Here is a 19645-nt window from a genome sequence, read left to right on the forward strand (position 1 = left end):
GCTCTATGGTGATACTGACTTCATTTTCCAGCAGGACTTGGCACCTGCCCACACTGCCAAAAGCACCAAAACCTGGTTCAATGACCGTGGGATTACTGTGCTTGAGTGACCAGCAAACTCGCCTGACCTGAACCCCATGGAGAATCTATGGGGCATTGCCAAGAAAAAGATGAGCGGCATGAGACCGAACAATGCAGAAGAGCTGAAGGGTGCTATTGAAGCATCCTGGTCTTCCATAACACCTCAGCAGTGCCACAGGCTGATAGCTTCCATGCCACGCCGCATTGAGGCAGTAATTGCTGCAAAAGGGGGCCAAACCAAGTACTGAATACATATTTATGCTTATACTTTTCAGAGGTCTGATATTGTTCTATGTACAATCATTGTTTTATTGATTGCATGTAATATTCAAATTTTCTGAGGTTGTAGATTTGGGGTTTTCATGAGCTGTAAGCCATAATCATCACAATTATGACAAATGAGTCTATCTATTAAGTTACAATAGTGAAATAAATGAACTTTTGCACAATATTCAGATTTTTCGAGTTTCACCTTTATAATTAGTGTGAGATGCCTGGGTTTATGACAGCTTTAATTTAAAAGTGTGTATGTGATTATCTGTGCACAAGTGTGTGAATATTTGTGTGAATAAAAATAATAAATTGTGTGAATAATAAAGTGTGAATAATAATAGCCAATGTCTGTAATCTAATGTTGTATGTGTTTTTAGCAATCATCAAATAATCTAAAAAAAAAAAAAAAGAAACAACTATCAACCATATATAAACAATACAACAGTAAGAGTCCATTTAATTGTGAATGTAGTAGTTCCACATGACTTGGGATGTATGTCACTCCCAGGCAAGTGCTGCAAGAATGTGCAAGTAGACAAACCTCCACCACAGTGAATTCCTTATGGGCAAACTCTCACCTCTCTGTATTGACCCCCACAACAAAGGATAAGGTGCGCTGCAGCACTAGATGGACTCCTTTCCTTCTTAGCCAGCAAAGACTATGACTCTTGGAGAAATTCAGCAGCTCAGGTGGGTAGATGGATGGATGATTCAGTGTGCATTTACATATTAAAAGACAATGAGAACCTATATAGTGCTCACTGTTATTTTATTTAAATAGCTGGCCCCCTGATGATGTCATTATGACAAAAGCCCTAGGGGCGTGGCCAAGGTATGGCTTCACGGCACTGAGAGAGAGAAAGCAAGCTCACAGTGGAAGCTTACATTGAAGCATCCGACCCATTGCAATCCACCCTGACTGCTGCAGATGGTAACTTTTTCAAGCTGTATAGGGAATGTCTGGTCATAATACATGTGAGTAGCTTTCTATTTTTATGCTTTAAATAAAATAACAGTGAGCGCTATATAGGTTATCATTGTTTTTTAACATATAAATACACACTCCATCATCCAGTACTCATTGTTATTTTATTAAAAAAAATATTGTACCTCAATGTAGGGAAGGCATTAGGGTAAAAAAAGTTTTAATATGGATTAATAAATGAAATGATATGTAATACATATAGTTCAAGAATCAGGGTATGTAATGGAATGAGTACTTTGTCAGAAGTATGTAAGCCATCAAGTGCAGGGGTCAGGTGTGTGTGTAATGCATTGAATGCAGGGGTCAGATGTGTGTAATGCATTGAGTGCAGGGGTCAGGTGTTGTTACCTACAGAATGCAGAGATCACGGTAGTGTAAATTTTCAGTTTTAAATACATTAGAAAACCGAAAAATTAGAAAAATGTACACACGACCGAGTTTCTCGGCAAAAAACAGCAAGAAACTTACTGGGAGATATTTTTTTGCTGAGGAAACCGGTCGTGTGTACATTTTCGTCGACGAAACTGTCGAGAAACTAGACGAGCCAAAAAGAGAGCAAGTTCTCTATTTCCTCGACAGGAGTCTAAAATTGGCTCGTCAAGTTCCTCGACGGGCTGGTTTTCAAAGAGAAACTTGAACGTCTGTATGCTAAGAAACCCGCGCTTGCTCAGAATAAAGTATGAGACGGGAGTAAAAGTAGCATTTGTAATGGAGATAACACATTTTTCAAGCTGTAACAGACTGAAAAGTGCAAATCGTCTCTTTACAAACTTTTACTTAACACGCAAACACATGAGATTAGCAAAACCAGCCCCAAGAGTTGTGCCAGTGGAATCGAACTTCCCCTGCCGTTGTATGTGTTGTATGTCACCGCGTTTGAGAACAAGGAGATTTTGTCTTGACTGTGTGTACGCAAAGCAAGCTTGTCCAGTTCTTCGACAAGCCTAACAAGGAACTCGACGAGGAAAACGATGTGTTTCGCCCGTCGAGTTTCTCGGTCGTGTGTGCGAGGCCTGAGGCGCTGAGCTGGCAGGGCGTCAAAAAAAGTCCTGCAAGTCCAGCTGATTTGCAGCGTTGAATACATCGCTCCTAAAGCGCCCCTTCCCATTGAGGCGCTTTTTTAACGCCAAAGCGTCGGAAAAATGCCCCAGTGTGAAAGGGGTCTTAGCGGAGCTTTACCAGCGTTTTTCGGGTGCTGGCAGTGTGAAACGGCTCTGAAAGCACTCAGGCTTTCACATTGGGATTGCAGATGAGGCTTCTTTCAGGCGCTTTTTTTGTAACGCCAAAGCGCCTGAAAAACACCCATGCGTGAAAGGGGTGTTAAATGCTTCTCAATTACATAAGCATTTTCTTTGCGGTTTATTGAATGGTTTGTTCTTTAGTCCTATTATAAAATATTTTTAGGTCATATAGATTTGTTATTTGACCTAATTTTTCTATTTTTCAAATTTATTTCAACTGAAACAGTAGCTAAAAAAAAAAACTAATATTTCCATTCACTCTGTATAAATGATGACTTAAAAGGCACTTGTGCAATTAAATTCAGAAGCTGAATTGTCGTTATCTGACCTAGTTATCAGATTCTTTGTGGGTGTTTGACTTTTCCTAGTCAAATACAAAAAGAAGACCGGCATTTATGATCAGCACAAGTAGCAGCTGCAAGCCTTCGGATGTTTCTGTAACTGCTGTACAAGTTCTTAATACAAGCAGAAAAGAGGCTCATTAATAAATACTTTGTCATCACAGGATTTATTGTTTTGCCAAATCCACATTCTTGCACTCTTAGGACCATATATAAATACTTCCGGTTTCTCCGGTTCCTGTAAGCATTCCTGCTTCACATCTACAAACTGTACAAGAATAAAGCAGCAAGCGACAAGACTGAGGATCGATAAGAAGGTGAAAGTCTGACCTTAGAATGGCTTAACAAACCTGGCAAAGGATATAAAGGAAAAAATAAATAAAAACTACAGAACAACTAAATGGACAGCATTGAAGAACAGAAGTTGGAAGGACAGTGCAAAATTAACCAAACTGAGTGACTGTTCCCTTGCTGTTACATTTCAGAATGTCACGTACCTTGTGATTCTAGAACATGAGATTGGCTGCTACATGTGCTTGCCTGTTCCTGATGCCTCTGGCTTTCATGCAAGGTGTAAGCGACTGTATGGTTAGTAAAAGGGCACCGTGTCATAACCTTTTCAATTTTGAAATCAAGGTAAGTGAAAATAACTTCCATCTTTATTCCTCCACTTCTCGTATTCTTTTGCAGATTTTGTTACTTGGTTAACATTGTGTACTTTTGCTTTCAGGTCATGCCTACCCCAGCGAAGCGACTCCTCATTTTCAACAACCACTTTGATCAACTCAGTGTAAGTTCGATTTCCTAATAAGTGAACACAATTGAAAAGACAGGTGATTTCTTATAATGGAGAAACACAATATGGCATGACTGCTATTGTTTCTAATGTTTTAATGTATTTCTTACACATCCCAACTACTGATGTGTGCAAATGTCTATTACAATTAGTGTTTTATAGCGTTTAGGCACTTATGTGATTCTGTGATATGCTCCCTAGTCCCTACATCAAGTGAAGGTACTTTGTGGATTGCCTGTTTAAATATGTGCGAATTATACAGTGCCCATTGAAATTTTTGAGAAGTGATTGGAAATAAATAGAACTGATTCACATTGACAAGCAAAGGTGTTGCATGACCACTATACTTGCCATAAATTTGCATATCATTTCTGGGAACACGTTGCAATTTGTCAGATGAATACTTGCATGTAATGCTTGTATTATCTATATGCATTGTAATATAGATACTTGGTTCCCAGTTAGTGTGTCTTCCACTTGTTTCTGAGCAGTTGCTTAGTACACGTGTGCCAGCTGAACGGTATACATTCTATTATATACATATAAAAAACAATAAAAAGCAGTTTAACTAATTGAAACCACTTAAATATTTCATTCATTTGTATGAATATTGATTCTTTGGTGCTTTCTTCCATACTCTGTGGCTCACTATTGCTTGTTGTACTTAAATGCTATTCACAAATTGCCAATGTCTAGGAAACAGAACAATATGAATTCTGGTGTTTTTCATTTATATCTTCTTCTTTTTTTTGAGGTTATACTGGTAGAAGTGGGGAGGACTTAAAAGGAGGTCTGTGGCTGGTTATCCAAAAAAAGCCATTCATTATTACTGAAATCTTAAAGGCTAGAATAAGTAGCTCAGAAAGAGTATACAAGTAAATCAAAAAATAAACTTCAAAGCTTTTAACAGCTATTAAAACATACTTTTTAACAGATCTGACTATGGAATGTGTCTTCTTTTGCTGATGCCTGGGGTGAAACACTCAATCCACCTGTAGTGTTTAGTCTCAGGTGTGGTTTTGTTTGTGTATTGATAGCTATATCAAAGTGCTGTATTTTATATGCTTATTAACTATACCTGTTTAGAGATCCTGCCTTAAGTTGGAGTGTCCTTAGCTCAATTTAGTGCATTTGCAGCTGGGTTGTAGCTAACTTGTGTTTTGTTTATGTTTTTTTGTGCTTAGGGTTTTTCCAAAGCTTTGGACATTGGCTATTTCTGCCTGCTGCTGTGGAATTGTCTCCAGTAGTTAGTGTGAGAAGTAACAATGTATTTTGGTTGTGAGTGTTTAAATTAAATTGCTTTGGCCAATCAATGAATGTTTTGTTTCGGAGATGAGAGCTGAAGGAAGTGGCTAAATATTTGGAGCAAACTTCTAGAAGGGTATTTTCAAACCCCTTATGGGCTGATGGCTGGACAGAATGCCACAGTGAGGAGGTCTTAGCCCCTGTCAGGGGCCTGAGTCAAGGCCCAAAAAATCCAGGAAATTCTGTGTTAAAGTAGAACTATAGGCAAAACATTTGTTTTTATTTTGGATAAAGCAAGGGAGGGTTATAACCCCGTCAGATTTTTTTTGTTGCCATCGTTGTCCCATTGCAGAGATTTCTATTCACTTCCTGTCCCATAACCAATCAGGAAGTGGGAGGAAATCCCTGCACATTAAGGGAATTCCTTGGGGGCACCCAGGTCACCAGAACTAGTGTCCCCATTGTAAGATTTCCCCTCTATTACTTTTCTGGGGACAGCCCAAAATGTTTTATTTTATTTTATGTTCACCTTCCATGATAATTGTAAACGGGAATAATAGAGAGGGTGAATCTCAGACAGCAGGAGCTCAGACAGCAAACAAAAAAACTGACACCTCTTATATACCATCTCTACTGTAGAAAAAATAAATAAAAAAAAAAAGTTTTGCCTTTAGTAATAGTTCAAGGAAAGAGAACCAGGAAGATGGCTGACTGTCTGGAGCCTCTTTAGAGGAGTATGCTAAACCATGATTAAGCACTGATTGCAGTGTGAAACGCGTAGGCTGCTATCTCCATTTTTTTGCTGTACTTTGTAGTGCATTTGCCATCTGTTTTAAAATAAAGACAACCTAAGGTTTTTTTTTGGAAGTGCGGCTGTCCATTCTTCTAGCCTCTACATTTAGAGGAGTATACTGCGCTGAAGAATGTCCACATGAACTTGGGAGTTGACAGATAGACATTGTATGGAGACCTCATTACTGATCTCTCATTACTCACTATCTGTGGCTGCTTGCATAGGGTTAGATTCCTATTAAGAGGCTGCTGTTAAAGGAATGGGGCTAACAAATGTTGTTCCTAAAGGATCTATTATAATTGGGAGGATGCTACTGAGCAAATTAGGGCCATCAGTAGTTGCTGTTAGTGGATATGTTAGTACTGGAACCACTAACTCTGTTACTTCTGGGAGGCTGCTACAGAGACATAAAAGCACCATTCGTTTTTTTTTTCTTTTTATAAAAAAAAGTCTAGGATATTTTGCGATTTTTGGATATTTTGTGCCCCTAGCCCTCCCTCTACAGGTTCATTGTGCAAATAAATATTGAAAAGACTAAAGTGATTGCCACTCAGCTGTTTGCTTTACTCCACAAGAAGCCAAGAAGATGTTAATATGATAGCCACACTGCCTTAAGGGAAATTCCACGCTGCCTAGGTGGGAGGAGTGTTACACCTGTTTTATGTACAGATTACTATTTTTATTTTTTTATTTATTGACAGGTCATTGTTAACAGTTATTTTTACAAAGCTTAATAGGTGAAAGGAATCCAGGGTCACAGCATACAGAATGTTTTTTTCTGCCGTAGACTGCATTTTGTAATCTTCATCAAAGCAAAGTGGCAAGGGGACATACCTGTGTTTTCAGCTTAGCTTCAGGCCATATCAATTCTTAATGCTGCATGATTGATGTTGGTGCATTTAAAAGTGTGGCTTTAAGTAACAACTTTTAAATGGATATTATATTTGCTCTACCGATTTCAGTTACCCTATAATATATTTTAATTTTTAAGTCATATTTAATTGTCCTTTTAAAATATTTCAGCTTAACAGCATCAGTAGCAGAGTACATGTTAAAAGCTTTAATAATGCAGAGTGACAAGAGGACATGCCTTCTTTGGCGTCAGTTTCACCTCAGGCAACATCAAGTCATTATATTTTACTGATGTCAGTACATTCATGCAACAGAGATTAGGTTAATGTTCAAACTATATTTGGAGCAACTACTGTATATGTGTTTTGTCAAAGAGGCTCTCAGTATTGGAAATTAGTCAAAATTCAACTGTAATTTTGTAGACATTTTGTGGCTGGTCAGTGTGTATGTGTGGGGTTTCAGCCAGTTGCAGAATTAAACTGTGTGATCCAGGGGAAAACTGAGACACTGGTGCACACCAGGAAAACATACATCTTGGGGCACACCTAGCCGATTAGTCAAATTGTTCCACATGAGACAACTACACTTTTTATCCAATAACTATGCATTTATTTTAGATACCATAACATGTCACAAAATAATTATATTTTTCATTGTATTTAACACATAATAGTGCAAATTTGTGGCAATGCTGCATACAAAGGGGTGGAAATGTTGGTTCCTCGACAATATTCATGTAATGGGGGTTGCTAGTCAGCAGACAAGCAAAATGGGCACTAGCTAGATCAGTTCAGTGACTTTCGCACATTGGAGCTATAACTGGCCACTAGGAGCTTTTACTCACACTACCTTGTTCTCACTCCTCACTTCCCTGTGGCCCCAGTAACAATGCAACAGTGAAATGCCAGATGCTAAAGGACCCAGAAATTCTGGAAAAACTCCACAGACAAAATTGCAGCCAGAGGAGGCTGAATACCTGTCTCCAAACCTCTTCACTGAAGTTGTGTACACTCCCTCCCTAGATAGCATGCCTTGTTCACTGGGCAATGCAAGAGAAGCAAGGGAGATGGTCTGGGACACCGCTGTGGTATCCAAATTCCAGACCATGCTACAGGCTGAGCCTTAGGCCGCTACAGACAGACTAACATATAGCCTCACACATGAAACCCATAAACCAAGAGCCTGCACAGACAAAGTGAAATCTAAACTGGATAATGTTATCGTGGTGCTGGATTCCCAAGAGAAAAACTTGGACATGTTGGGGTTTATTTACTAAAGACTGTCCACTTTGAAAGGAAACTTTCCCCAGAACTTAGTATATGAGGTAAAGCTCTTCTGACATCCATTATTCAACCATGTGCAAGCAAAAATGCAGTTTTACTTTCCTTGTACATGATTGGGTATTCCTTAAAAGGTGACATTTCAGTACATTCACTAAACTCTGGGAAAAATTGTCTTGCAAGGTGCACCTTTTTCTTGTAAAGTGAACAGCCCATTTGCCTTTAGTAAATGGGCTCCAATAAGTAATAATTTCTCCTTGACCCTTACTAAAATTGAAGATCATTAAAATAATGTTAGAAGGGGAAATTTAAGAATAAGGCCGCGTACACACGGTCAGTCAAAACCGATGAAAACGGACAGAAGGTCAGTTTCATCGGTCCAAACCGATTGTGTGTGGGCCCCATCGGTCAGTTATCCTTCGGTCAAAAATTTTAGAACTTGCTTTAAAATTGAACCGATGGACACCTAACCGATAGCTCAAAACTGACGGTTAGTATGCAAAAGCATTGGTTAAAAACCCGCGCATGCTCAGAAACAAGTTGACGCATGCTTAAAAGCATTGAACTTCATTTTTCTCAGCACATCGTTGTGTTTTACATCACCGCGTTGGACTCGATCGTTTTTTTAACTGATGGTGTGTAGGCACATCAGACCATCAGTCCGCTTCATCGGTTAACCGATGAAAACGGTCCTTCGGACCGCTCTCATCTGATGGACCGACCGTGTGTACGCGGCCTTAGAGGTCTCTCAGATTCCATAGATGATCTCACTTCCGCTGTTCAAACAATAAAAATACCCATTGAAAGCCTAGAATTTGATCAGATATAAAATTAGTAAAGAATTCCGTGCTTGGGATAATGTGAACTGCTGCATACCTATAGAAAGCTTTCACCTAGGTGAAATCTGATAAGTTAAAATAGGAAAAAAACTGACAAAAATTATGTGCATAGAAAAACAGTAAACCTGAAATGATTATAAAGTGACGTGTGCTAGCAAAATTGATGGGTAAATTAATTAATTGGTTATTAAATAATAATATCAACTGTGCGTATATAAATCAAAAAATCTATGTTCAAAAAAATCTCCAAAAGTGACATGTGCAGGGGTGAAGCACTCTGGTGAGGGGAGGGGAGCACAGAATAGTTACTGCCAGCACAAATTATTTTCACAGACTGTCACTATTTGGATGAAGCCCATGTCTCTTTTGGAGATTTTTTTGAACATGGACATTTATTGATTTATATACGCACAGTTGATATTATTTATTAACCAATGAATTCATTTACCCATCAATTTTACTAGCACACGTCACTTTACAGTATATTAACCATAATGTTTCAGTAGATGCTTTTTACTAGCACAAGGTATAGTTAATGTGTTTTTTTGCCAGCACAAGTTACTTTATATTAATTCCAGGTTTACAGTTTTTCTATGCACATAATTTTTGTCAGCACATATCACTTAATATGCAATTAGAGTTTATTATTATTTTTTGGGTTTTAATTTGCACATTATCAAATCATTATATATAAGCAGGGCTCCCCCCCCCCCTCGCTTGATACCCATATTTTCTCCAAAGAACAATCCCAACCTCCCTTTTTTCCTGTTTGATCAGATACACCTTGCCCTTAGACAAAACAGACAAGAGGGACCCCCTAGGGACCTAGGGACATTGCAGTAAAGTCCACCTTCTGTCAGACATTGGAAATCAAAATGCTGGCAGCAAGGGATTGCAGGCATCTTATATCTCCAGGATACCCATTTGAAAAATATGCAGATTTAGCACCTGTTATCATATTTAAAAAAATGCATAGAACTCAAACAATACTTGAATGTGTTGCAGACATATGACACTTCTTGAGATTCTTCCTGCATACTTGCAGTATTTGCCACAGTCAATTCCAAACCAATGATTTGTCTGCCAAAGTCTACTCTTAAAGAAAGAGATTCCTTGAAGCAGGTTAAAGCACATCTCCACCCTATACCCACTGTGTCCTGCTTAATTTACCCTATCATTGTGGTAAAGTTTTATATTTCCTGAACCCTACATGTGGCCTGTATAGGCTGCTATGTTTTTGTTTATATTTTCCTACTGTTTGGAAGCCATGATTGTTATATATGTCTGTAATCCAAAGAAGATTTTCTTCTTATATCATCTGTATACAATTCCTATCCTGTTGCATTACTAAACTAGCCTAACAGTAGGGCCTGGACTGCCTGGACTGGAACTTTTGCTATCTTTGCATTCTTTTAGAGTATTCGCATTTGATATAAACTTTATTTATTTTTTTGAGCCCAGCATTGTCTCAATTAAAAATACCACAATCAATTCCACCAAACTATTATAAATGTCAATTCGTGCATATGATGTACCAGCTCCTTACCAAATTGACTGACCCACAGAACTGAATTGCGTCTAATAAAGCATTATTTTATTTATAACTCTATGTCTTCACTGTTGAATAAGATTTTTCTCGGATGTCCCCACCATAGGTGTGCACAGTCTATTGCATTAGGGTGTGCACCCCAAAACTCAAACACATATGCGTGTGTGTTCACGTGTATACTGTATTTACTGACATGTCAGTAGGGCAGTGTATGGTGCCAGTAGTTTTAATGAATTTTTTTTTATTGTTTTTTTTTTACAATTTTATAGGAGAAAAAATATATTATTGAGTGAAATATCAGGGGTCTAAACAGGGGGAATATTCACCACATGGGGTGATTAGGGTGTGCCCAGGCAAACCTGGCACACCCTGTGTGCACGCCTATTGTCGCCACATATATCCGCCCCCCCAAAAAAAAAAACATATAGTGTAGTATATTCTCAATCAATGAAACATTACTAATGGTGCTCACATGTGTAAGTGACACCATGCCATACAACACCACATGTCTTGTGTCTTCTTTTTACCCTCATTTGCTTACCTTCTTACCAGACTCATAATCTTTAATAATTTATACCCCAATTAAACCTCCTTTTACAGTCCCACTAATAATCTTCAATATTCCTCACATGTAATCTCCAAAAAAATAAAAAAAACTCACAACAGTGTAATACGTTCATAATCCTTTAAATCACATACATTAACGGTGCACACATTTTATGGGCTTTCAATTGTGCAAAATCTAACTCCTGAGATCCTCCTCACCATGAGAACTTTCTACCACACTCCAAACAAAGGGTTCAGTGATTGTGCTTGTACAACTTTCTCAAATTTCTTCTTGGTGATCTCACTTGTGACGCTCCCCATGCACAGTTAAATATCAAGCATCAGATTCCTTCTGTACAGTTTTCACAGCAGCCAGCTTACCACTCATCTTGTTCCTTGCCAAGCTGGTATGTGGCCATGCTCCCACTCTAACGATCAAAGCATACATGTTCCCAGAGCAATCTTCCATATCATAGATTGTACCTAAATGTCTGAACACTGTCTATGACCAGCTGGAGACCTGTGCATGCTGCAAAGGATAAAACAGGTATGCAGACTGACACGTGGTGAGGATGATCACAGGGGATAGGTTTTGCACATAAAATGTAAACAGTATTCATGTATGTGTTTTGAAGTTTTATGAACGTATTACACTAGTGTGAACTTTTTTGAGGAATTATGCATGAGGATTATTAAAGATTAACAGTGGGACTGTAAGAGAAGGTTTTATTGGGATGTTAAAGATTTTAAATCTGATAAGAATGTAAGCAAATGGGGGTATGAAGAAGATACAAGTCATGTGGTGTTGTATAGCATGGCGTCACTTACACATGTGAGCATAAATAAGCAAATATTATTATTATTATTTATTGATTGAGAGCACACTACACTATATGAGTGTTTTTTTCTTGTTTGGGGATATACTGTATGTGAGGACATCTGGGAAAAATCGTATTCAATAGTGAGCAAACAGAGTTTTGGAAAAAAAATGCTTTATGCATGAAGAGACATTTATAATAGTTTGTTGAAATTGATTGTGGGATTTTTTGTTGAGACATCGCTGGGTTCACCGGACACTTTTGCTCCTTGTTCATATGTGAGTGGGGGTGCTTTACAGACCATGTTCTTAAGATACACCATAATCTACCATGCACCCCTTGAATAACTTCAGACCAGGCTTAGAAAGTTTTAGAAACTTTTACTAAGAACTTCTCATAGCAAAGATATTTCCAAACTCTAACTTCCTAAACTAAAGCTGCCCAGGCGTACCTTGACAAGTCCACAATTGGCATTGTCCAGACACTTAGCAGCATCTTCCGTAATCTGGTGTTCAGTAGGACATCTTGGTGCAGCGGTCCTTCTTGATATCCCATGTCGATTGCAGCTGGGAACGGGCGGGGGGGGGCCTTGGGGCCCAGCTTTCCCACTTTTTATATGGGAAGGCAGGGCCCAAAAAGCTAAGGAAAGGAGTCAGAACCTAGTTAAAGGAGTTCCCCAAGCTAACACTTTTAACCCCCGCTGTGCCCGGGCTGTAAAACTATACAAAATAAACTTTCACTTACCTGCCTACGATCCCCCGTTGTTCCGATATCGCCGTCCCGTTCTCCGGTCCCGGTCTGTTCCACTTCCTGCGGGTCGGTGACTCACAGTGCGCTCAGCCTATCAGCGGCCGCAGCAATGTCCCGTCGCGGCCGCTGATAGGCTGAGCGCACTGTGAGTCACCGACCCGCAGGAAGTGGAAGAGACCGGGACCGGAGAACGGGACGGCGATATCGGAACAACGGGGGATCGTAGGCAGGTAAGTGAAAGTTTATTTTGTATAGTTTTACAGCCCGGGCACAGCGGGGGTTAAAAGTTTTAGCTTAGAGAACTCCTTTAACCACTTCCCAGCCTTGGCAGGCTAACTTATGCCACGTACACACGATCGGTTCATCGATGAGAATGGTCTGATGGACCGGTTAACCGATGAAGCTGACTGATGGTCAGTCGTGCCTACACACCATCGGTTAAATAAACGATCGTGCCAGAACGCGGTGACGTAAAACACAACGACGTGCTGAAAAAAACGAAGTTCAATGCTTCCAAGCATGCGTCGACTTGATTCTGAGCATGCGTGGATTTTTAACAGATGGTTATTTAACCAATGGCGCCCACACACGATCGGTTTGGACCGATGAAAACGGTCCATCAGACCATTCTCATTGGTTTAACCGATTTAACCGATCGTGTGTACGCGGCATAACTCACTGCAACATAATTCCACTTTTGTAGGCAACCTGCCAAAACATCCCCTTTCGTTTTTGCAAGCCATTACGGCTTGCAGACAATACTGGTAAAACAACAGTGTGCACAATTATTAACAGGGATGCAAACATATCATCTTTATGTTAAAGTGACAACATTTCAACATTTTACAGTAAACATGAGTTCATTGCTGGTAGGTACCACACACAGAAGGCTGGATTCAAATACAAGGTTCACTCTCCTGACACCAGGTGCTTCCTTCCAATTTGGCACACCATGGGTTAGGTGCAACTGTGCTATACGAGTTCGACCTGGTCCGTGAATATGTGCCGGCCAATAATAAGTTCACGATAAAGCCGGTGGTACTCCGCCTCTATGAACTCATTCTGATGACAAAATTCTGCTCTGGTATCCTTAGTTTCTCCCATATGGCTTGACTGTAGATTTTCGGTCTTTCTTCCTCTGATTAAGCAAAGCCTTTGGGATGTATGGAAAAGTGTATCCATAGCGGCTCGCAACATAATTGTTAAAATATCACTGCAGCGGCGTCTGGTGATTTTGCTACGGGCTGGTATTGACCCTTGAGGGAGGTAAGTGTCTGCAGGATGGTGTGAAAAGTCCTTAAAGTAGTTAGAACAGGGGAGAATGATAGAGGAGGTGGCAGCTCCTCCTCACTGCTTTCAAATACAAGTATCCCATGTCAATTGCGGCCAGCAGTGGGCATTGGCAGGGGCATCGAAACCAAGCCTTCCCCCTTTGTATAACACAGGATGGGAAGGCAAGGCCCAAAAATCCCAGGAGTCTGAACTTAAACTAACATAAACCCAAATTTTTAGGCAATCTGCCTGCAGGTTAAAAAAGCATGCTTTCCACGTTATTCTTCTAATTGTTGCTTAATAAATAAGCTGTAAATATCTGCCCACTCATTGCACTGCATTAACCACTTGCCGACACGCAACAGTACTTTAATTTGCCGGGTGGTACAATTATGTACATGTACATCATTTTGCGTGGTTGTGCCTGCCATGGGTTAGAAACGCACATCCTGTGACCGCTGTCTCCACACAACACAGTTGATTACAGTTACAGGTAATTGGTAACCAGATATCATGTGATTGCTATGATTGATCATAGCGATCACATGATAATAATGTAAACAACCTGTCATGAATGGCATTCCATTAATGAACAGCTTGCTTACTGTTGTGATCTGTGATTAGCCCACAGAAATTACTTGGTACCTGGCTACATGTACCATGTGATTAGCTGTAGCCAATTGTTGTAATATATAGATGAGGAGTCATATTTATTGCTATTATTGGTTTTGAGGCAAGAGTACGCTAGCTGATATGGAATGTAAATTCTCCTAATCCAAAAGGAATTTTCAACTTGGTTTATCCAGAGAGAGGCATTTATTGGACTTCAGAACAACCAACAGAGGTACAAACAGGGTAGATAACAGGGTACTTGGAATATTCATGCAACAATCAGACACCTTCAGAGAACCCAGTTTCTCCTGTCATAACCTAGCCAAAAGAACCTTCCCTAATATACACATTTTCCGCATTCAGTAAAATATCAAGCAATGTGATTGGTCAGTTTTGTAGCCCCTTTGATCTTCTGGGTGACAGGTAATGCCTCTTGGACATTTTGGCTAAAATGCCATTTTAGTCCCATTTTAATCATCTGCAATTGTTTAAGTTTTAGTCGTATTTAGTAGACAAAAATCTCCAGTACATTAAAGTCGACTAAAATCACTTTAGTCAACTAAGATCATTTTAGTCTACTAAAATCTAATGGGTTTAGTTAAATTGTAGTGCATTATTTAAGCATTTCTCTACAATTTCCAAACTCGTTATATACTCCTGGAGTGAAAAATCGAATATGTTATTATTTATGGTATTAAGGTTTGAATATGCACTACATTATAAGTGTGAAATGCAAGATTTCGGTGGGTGTAAAAAGATGTCTGTTTGCCGACTTCAGACTGTAGGCTTAGTGTGGGTGAGTGCAGGGTGTACCAAAATGGCCGTCATTGAATGTCACTACCGTTACGAAATCTGACGGGTTGCCTAATCTGAGGGAACACGAGCAAGGGAGGGGGAGGGGCAGGAGAGTGGAGGAGGGATGAGTCACAGGAACGCTGCAGGGCTGGATGAGGGAGGAGACAGGAGGGGACTGCAGAGAGACCCATGTGTATTCATTGAGAGAGGAGACATGTTCAGACAAGCAGTGGTGTGTGTATGTGTGTCTGTCTTTCTGTATGTGTGTGTGTCTGTCTGTATGTGTGTCTGTGTAAATCCAGGAAGTGAACAGGCAGCAGATTCAGCTGCCCACGGTTAAAATGGTTGAAGCCAGACTTAGTGGAGGGAGATTTCTGCAGCATATTTGGCAAGTACAGAATCACAGTATATATAAAATAATATGCAAAATGGTTGGAGGGAAGCTTCAGTTTGGCAAATATGTTTTTTATTACAAATAACGTGAGCAGACTGCAGTTCCTCTTTAACATGTGTGATGATATCAGAGTTAATCACTAATTTGCATCATAATCGTCAGAGTTGAGAAGTGTCAAGTTAAACGATTCAAATGCTTACCATTGGAGGAATATGATCGAAATAAAAGAAGTGTAGAGGACAAAGGAGATCATACTATGGAACTTGCAGTTTTAGAGAACACAGAGGGCATTCAGATAAATGGGGTCCCTGTGAAGGGCATAATCAGGGGGATGGGTAGAGATCATGATGCCAAGTTTTAATTACTCTGTGGAATATTGCTTGGACCTACCCAAAAGGAAATGACCATCATAGGAGTACAAATATAATATTAGTGGATGATGAAGAGTGATAATAACTATTATTGTAAAATGAATCTCCGCCGCAATGCGGTTATCTACCAGAGGGAAACATTTATTGGATTCCAGAACAGTCCAAAAGGTACTTGCATAAGATTGAAAAATCCAGCAGAGTATTTGTAAGTATTACAATGAGCAGAGGCCCTCAGATTCCTATTCAAAACATTTATGCCGCGTACACACGGTCGGAATTTCCGATGGAAAAAGTAAGACGGAATTTTTTTATTGGATATTTCGACCGTGTGTATGCCCCATCAGACTTTTCCTTCGGAAATTTCCGACGGACTTAGAAAGAGAACATGTTCTTTTTGGAATTTGGAATTGGAAATTCCGTTCGTCTGTATGGAATTCCGACGGAGAAAAAAACATACATGCTCGTAAATAATTTGACGCATGCTCGGAAGCATTGAACTTCATTATTCTAGGCTCGTCGTAGTGTTGTACATCACCGTGTTTTCGGCTGCAGTCGGAATTTGGTGTGTCCGTGTGTATGCAAGACATCTTGAGTGGAATTCCGTTGGGAAAACCCGTTAGGAAATCCCACTCGTGTGTACGGGGCATTCGCTTCTTTCTGTCATGACAAGTATAGAGGCAATTAATCCATCCAGCATATACTGTATATATCCTATATATATTATGCACGTAGGTTGCTTCAATTCATGCAATAAGGTGTGTTATATTATAGACTTGTGCTTTCATAATTATGATAAATTAATGAATTTAACAGCTAAAAAACTTTCGGTGTTTATATATATATATATATATATATATATATATATATATATATATATATATATATATATTTACACTTACAATATACTACACCAATCACAGATCACAACCATAAGCAAGCTATTCACGAATGGTTCACAAAACTATTGGTTATACCATGATCTTTAATGTATAAGCAATAACAGTAAAAAAATGAAAAAAAAATCCCTAACCACCTCCAAAGTAGTACTGTGTCATTATGATGTCACTGAGCAACTCTAATGACATGATGTAAAAAAAGAGAGTACATTTTTTTTTAAAAGTAAGAAAAATAAAAAAATATGTTTAAAAAATTGAATAACAAATTATAAAAAAAATTTGTTGTACCTGATTTCAAGCATCGGATGTATCTTTCGTGAAACTTTAGAAAAATTTGATGAGGCAGAAAACGCTCATGTTATTACAAGAATGCAGCACACAATATGTGCATCTTGCAGTTGTTCGCTGTTTCCTAATGATAGTTCCGGAATAAAACATTAGTTTGAGCTCTCATTTCTCCCATCATCATATGGCAGGCACATAGCACAAACAGATGTAATCCAGCTTTAGTGATCTAACTTGGCAGCTCCCCAACTGCAGATACTGTTAACAATTAACCTTCAATTCAGCTACTGTGAACTAAGGAGCAATCACTTAGCAGCACTGTTCATGGTTCATGGTTCATGGTTTGAATCCCAACCACTGCAATACCTGCACAGAGTTTCTGCCCACACTCTGGTAGGTTCATTGGCTCATATCTAAATTGGCCCCAGCATGTGTTAATGCCAGTTAGGGACCTTAGATTGTAAATTCCTAGAGGGCAATGACTGATGTGAAGATATAATATATGCTACAATATATGAAAATTGATGGTTCTATATAAGTACCTGTAATAAACCACAAGCCACAGTTTGAAAGTTGCTATTAACACAGTACTCTCTCCCAAACCATATATGACAATGGAGGGCATTTGATTGACCAACCACCAATATTCAGCACTGTTACATCATGGCAGGAAAGGTTGTTGTGAGTCATGCTCCTCATTACCTTAACGACGTACTTGCTGGACACTTATATTATACCCCCTTCCTGACCAGGCCCATTTCCAGCTTTCAGCGTTCCTCACACTTTGAGGTTGGGTTCAAACCACAGCATGGAGCGGCTCACAGCACAAGTCCGATGCGTCGCTATTCACTGTTTCGGGGTTCCGATTTCAGCCTGAATTTTGTGATGAAATGGACCCAAAGATGCCCAGGGCTCCTGTGCAATTTGCACCGGAGTCTCTGCAGAGATGTGTGAACTGGCTCCATAGAGAGCCGGTCACAATCTCCTGCTATGCAAAAAAGGGGAGATTGGCAATAGTGTGGACCCAGCCTGAATGACAATTGCGCGGTCATGCAACACTGTACCCAAATGAAATTTTTATAATTTTTGTCACAAAAATAGAGATTTCTTTTGGTGGTATTTAATCACCACTGTATTTTTTATTTTTTGCTAAACAAACAAAAAAAAGATGTTAAAAAAAAAGGCAAAACGTTTTTCATATTTTGTTATAACATTTTGCAAACAGGTAATTTTTCTCCTTCACTGATGTGCACTGATGAGGTTGCACTTATGGACACTGATAGGCTGCACTGATGGGCACTGATGATGCGGCACTGATAGGCACTAACAGGAGGCACTGATGAGCACCGATAGGTTGCTCTGATGGGCACTGATGAGGCGGCACTGTTGGGCACTAATCAGGAGACACTAATGAGGCTGCACTAATGGATGCCACTGATGGGCACTGAGAGGTGGCACTGATAGGCACTGATGGACACTGATAGGTGGCATTGATAGGCTGCACTGATGGGCACTAATAGGTGGCACTGATGGGCACTGAGAGGTGGCACTGGTGTGCACTGATCAGGAGGCACTGATGACGAGGCACTGATTGGCAGCACTGGTGGGCACTGATAGGTGGCACTGATTAGCACCACTGGAGGGTACTGATTAGCAGCACTGGTTGGCACTTATGGGACCGATGTCCCCCTAACAGAAGCCAGATACTGGCTTTATTCTTTTCTTCACGCTGACAGCGGTAACCAGCGGTAACCAGCTTCTGTTTACTTCCGTGATCTGTTGTCATCGGCTGACCAAGTGGTGAAGGGTACACTGTGACTGGCTCTTTACCCTGCTCTGTGATCAGCTGAGTGCGAAGCACTCGGCGATCACAGGGCGTGCGGGTGATGCGAGAACGGGAGGGTGAACATGGACGCCCTCTCTGTATTTGAGGTCCACGCTGTAGCTGTCTTTCGGCTTTAGAGCGGACGTCAAGTGGTTACAGAAATGTATTTATTTGAGAAAGATGCTGACCCAAGTAGCAGATAAAAGATGGGAAGGGGATAAGAGTATGTTCCGCTGGTGAGGGAGGCAGTAAAGTAAACCTGCACTAAAAAAGTAAAAAAAAAAAAGGCACTATTTCACTGAAAGGTTAAAGTGATACTAAAGGTTCCTTTAGATTTTTTTCTAAAATAACAAACAGGTCATACTCACCTCCACTGTGAAGCTCCTTTTGCACAGTGGCCCCGAACATCCTCTTCTGGGGTCCCTCGGTGGCTCCTCCCTGCATTAGATAACTCCCTTAGAGAAGCGCTCTCTCGAGGGGGGTTACCTTGCGGGCGAGCTCCTGAGTCATATGACAGCCAGTGTATGTCTCGGCCCCGCCCCCGGCACCCGCATCATTGGATTTGATTGACAACAGCAGGAGTCAATGGCTGCGCTGCTATCAATCTATCCAATCAAAGCCGGGACTCCGTAGAGAGGAGAATGGCAGAGACGCGCTGAGGAGACAAACGGGCTCAGGTAAGTTGCCAGGTACAATAAGGTGAAAAAACACAAACCTTTACAACCCCTTTAAAGTCTCTAGCAAGAGCAAAGTTGCAATGGTGAGTCTACAGCAAGAGCTCTTCAGCATGATAATTCCGCCACAGTG

General features: G+C 40.1%; 1 protein-coding gene across 1 annotated transcript in view; it reads left to right on the forward strand.

Moving 5' to 3' along the window:
• Positions 1 to 2985: 2985 nt before the first annotated feature.
• The window catches only part of LOC120931996, a 91664-nt gene continuing 75004 nt past the window's right edge, over positions 2986 to 19645 (forward strand). Inside the window, exons 1-2 of the mRNA XM_040344044.1 lie at positions 2986 to 3556; positions 3651 to 3710. Coding sequence (XP_040199978.1) covers positions 3434 to 3556; positions 3651 to 3710 — 183 coding nt within the window. The 5' untranslated portion in view covers positions 2986 to 3433. The remainder of the gene's footprint in view (positions 3557 to 3650; positions 3711 to 19645) is intronic.

Source organism: Rana temporaria, chromosome 3 (assembly GCF_905171775.1).
Source record: "Rana temporaria chromosome 3, aRanTem1.1, whole genome shotgun sequence".
In the NCBI taxonomy this organism is placed as follows: Eukaryota; Metazoa; Chordata; class Amphibia; order Anura; family Ranidae; genus Rana; species Rana temporaria.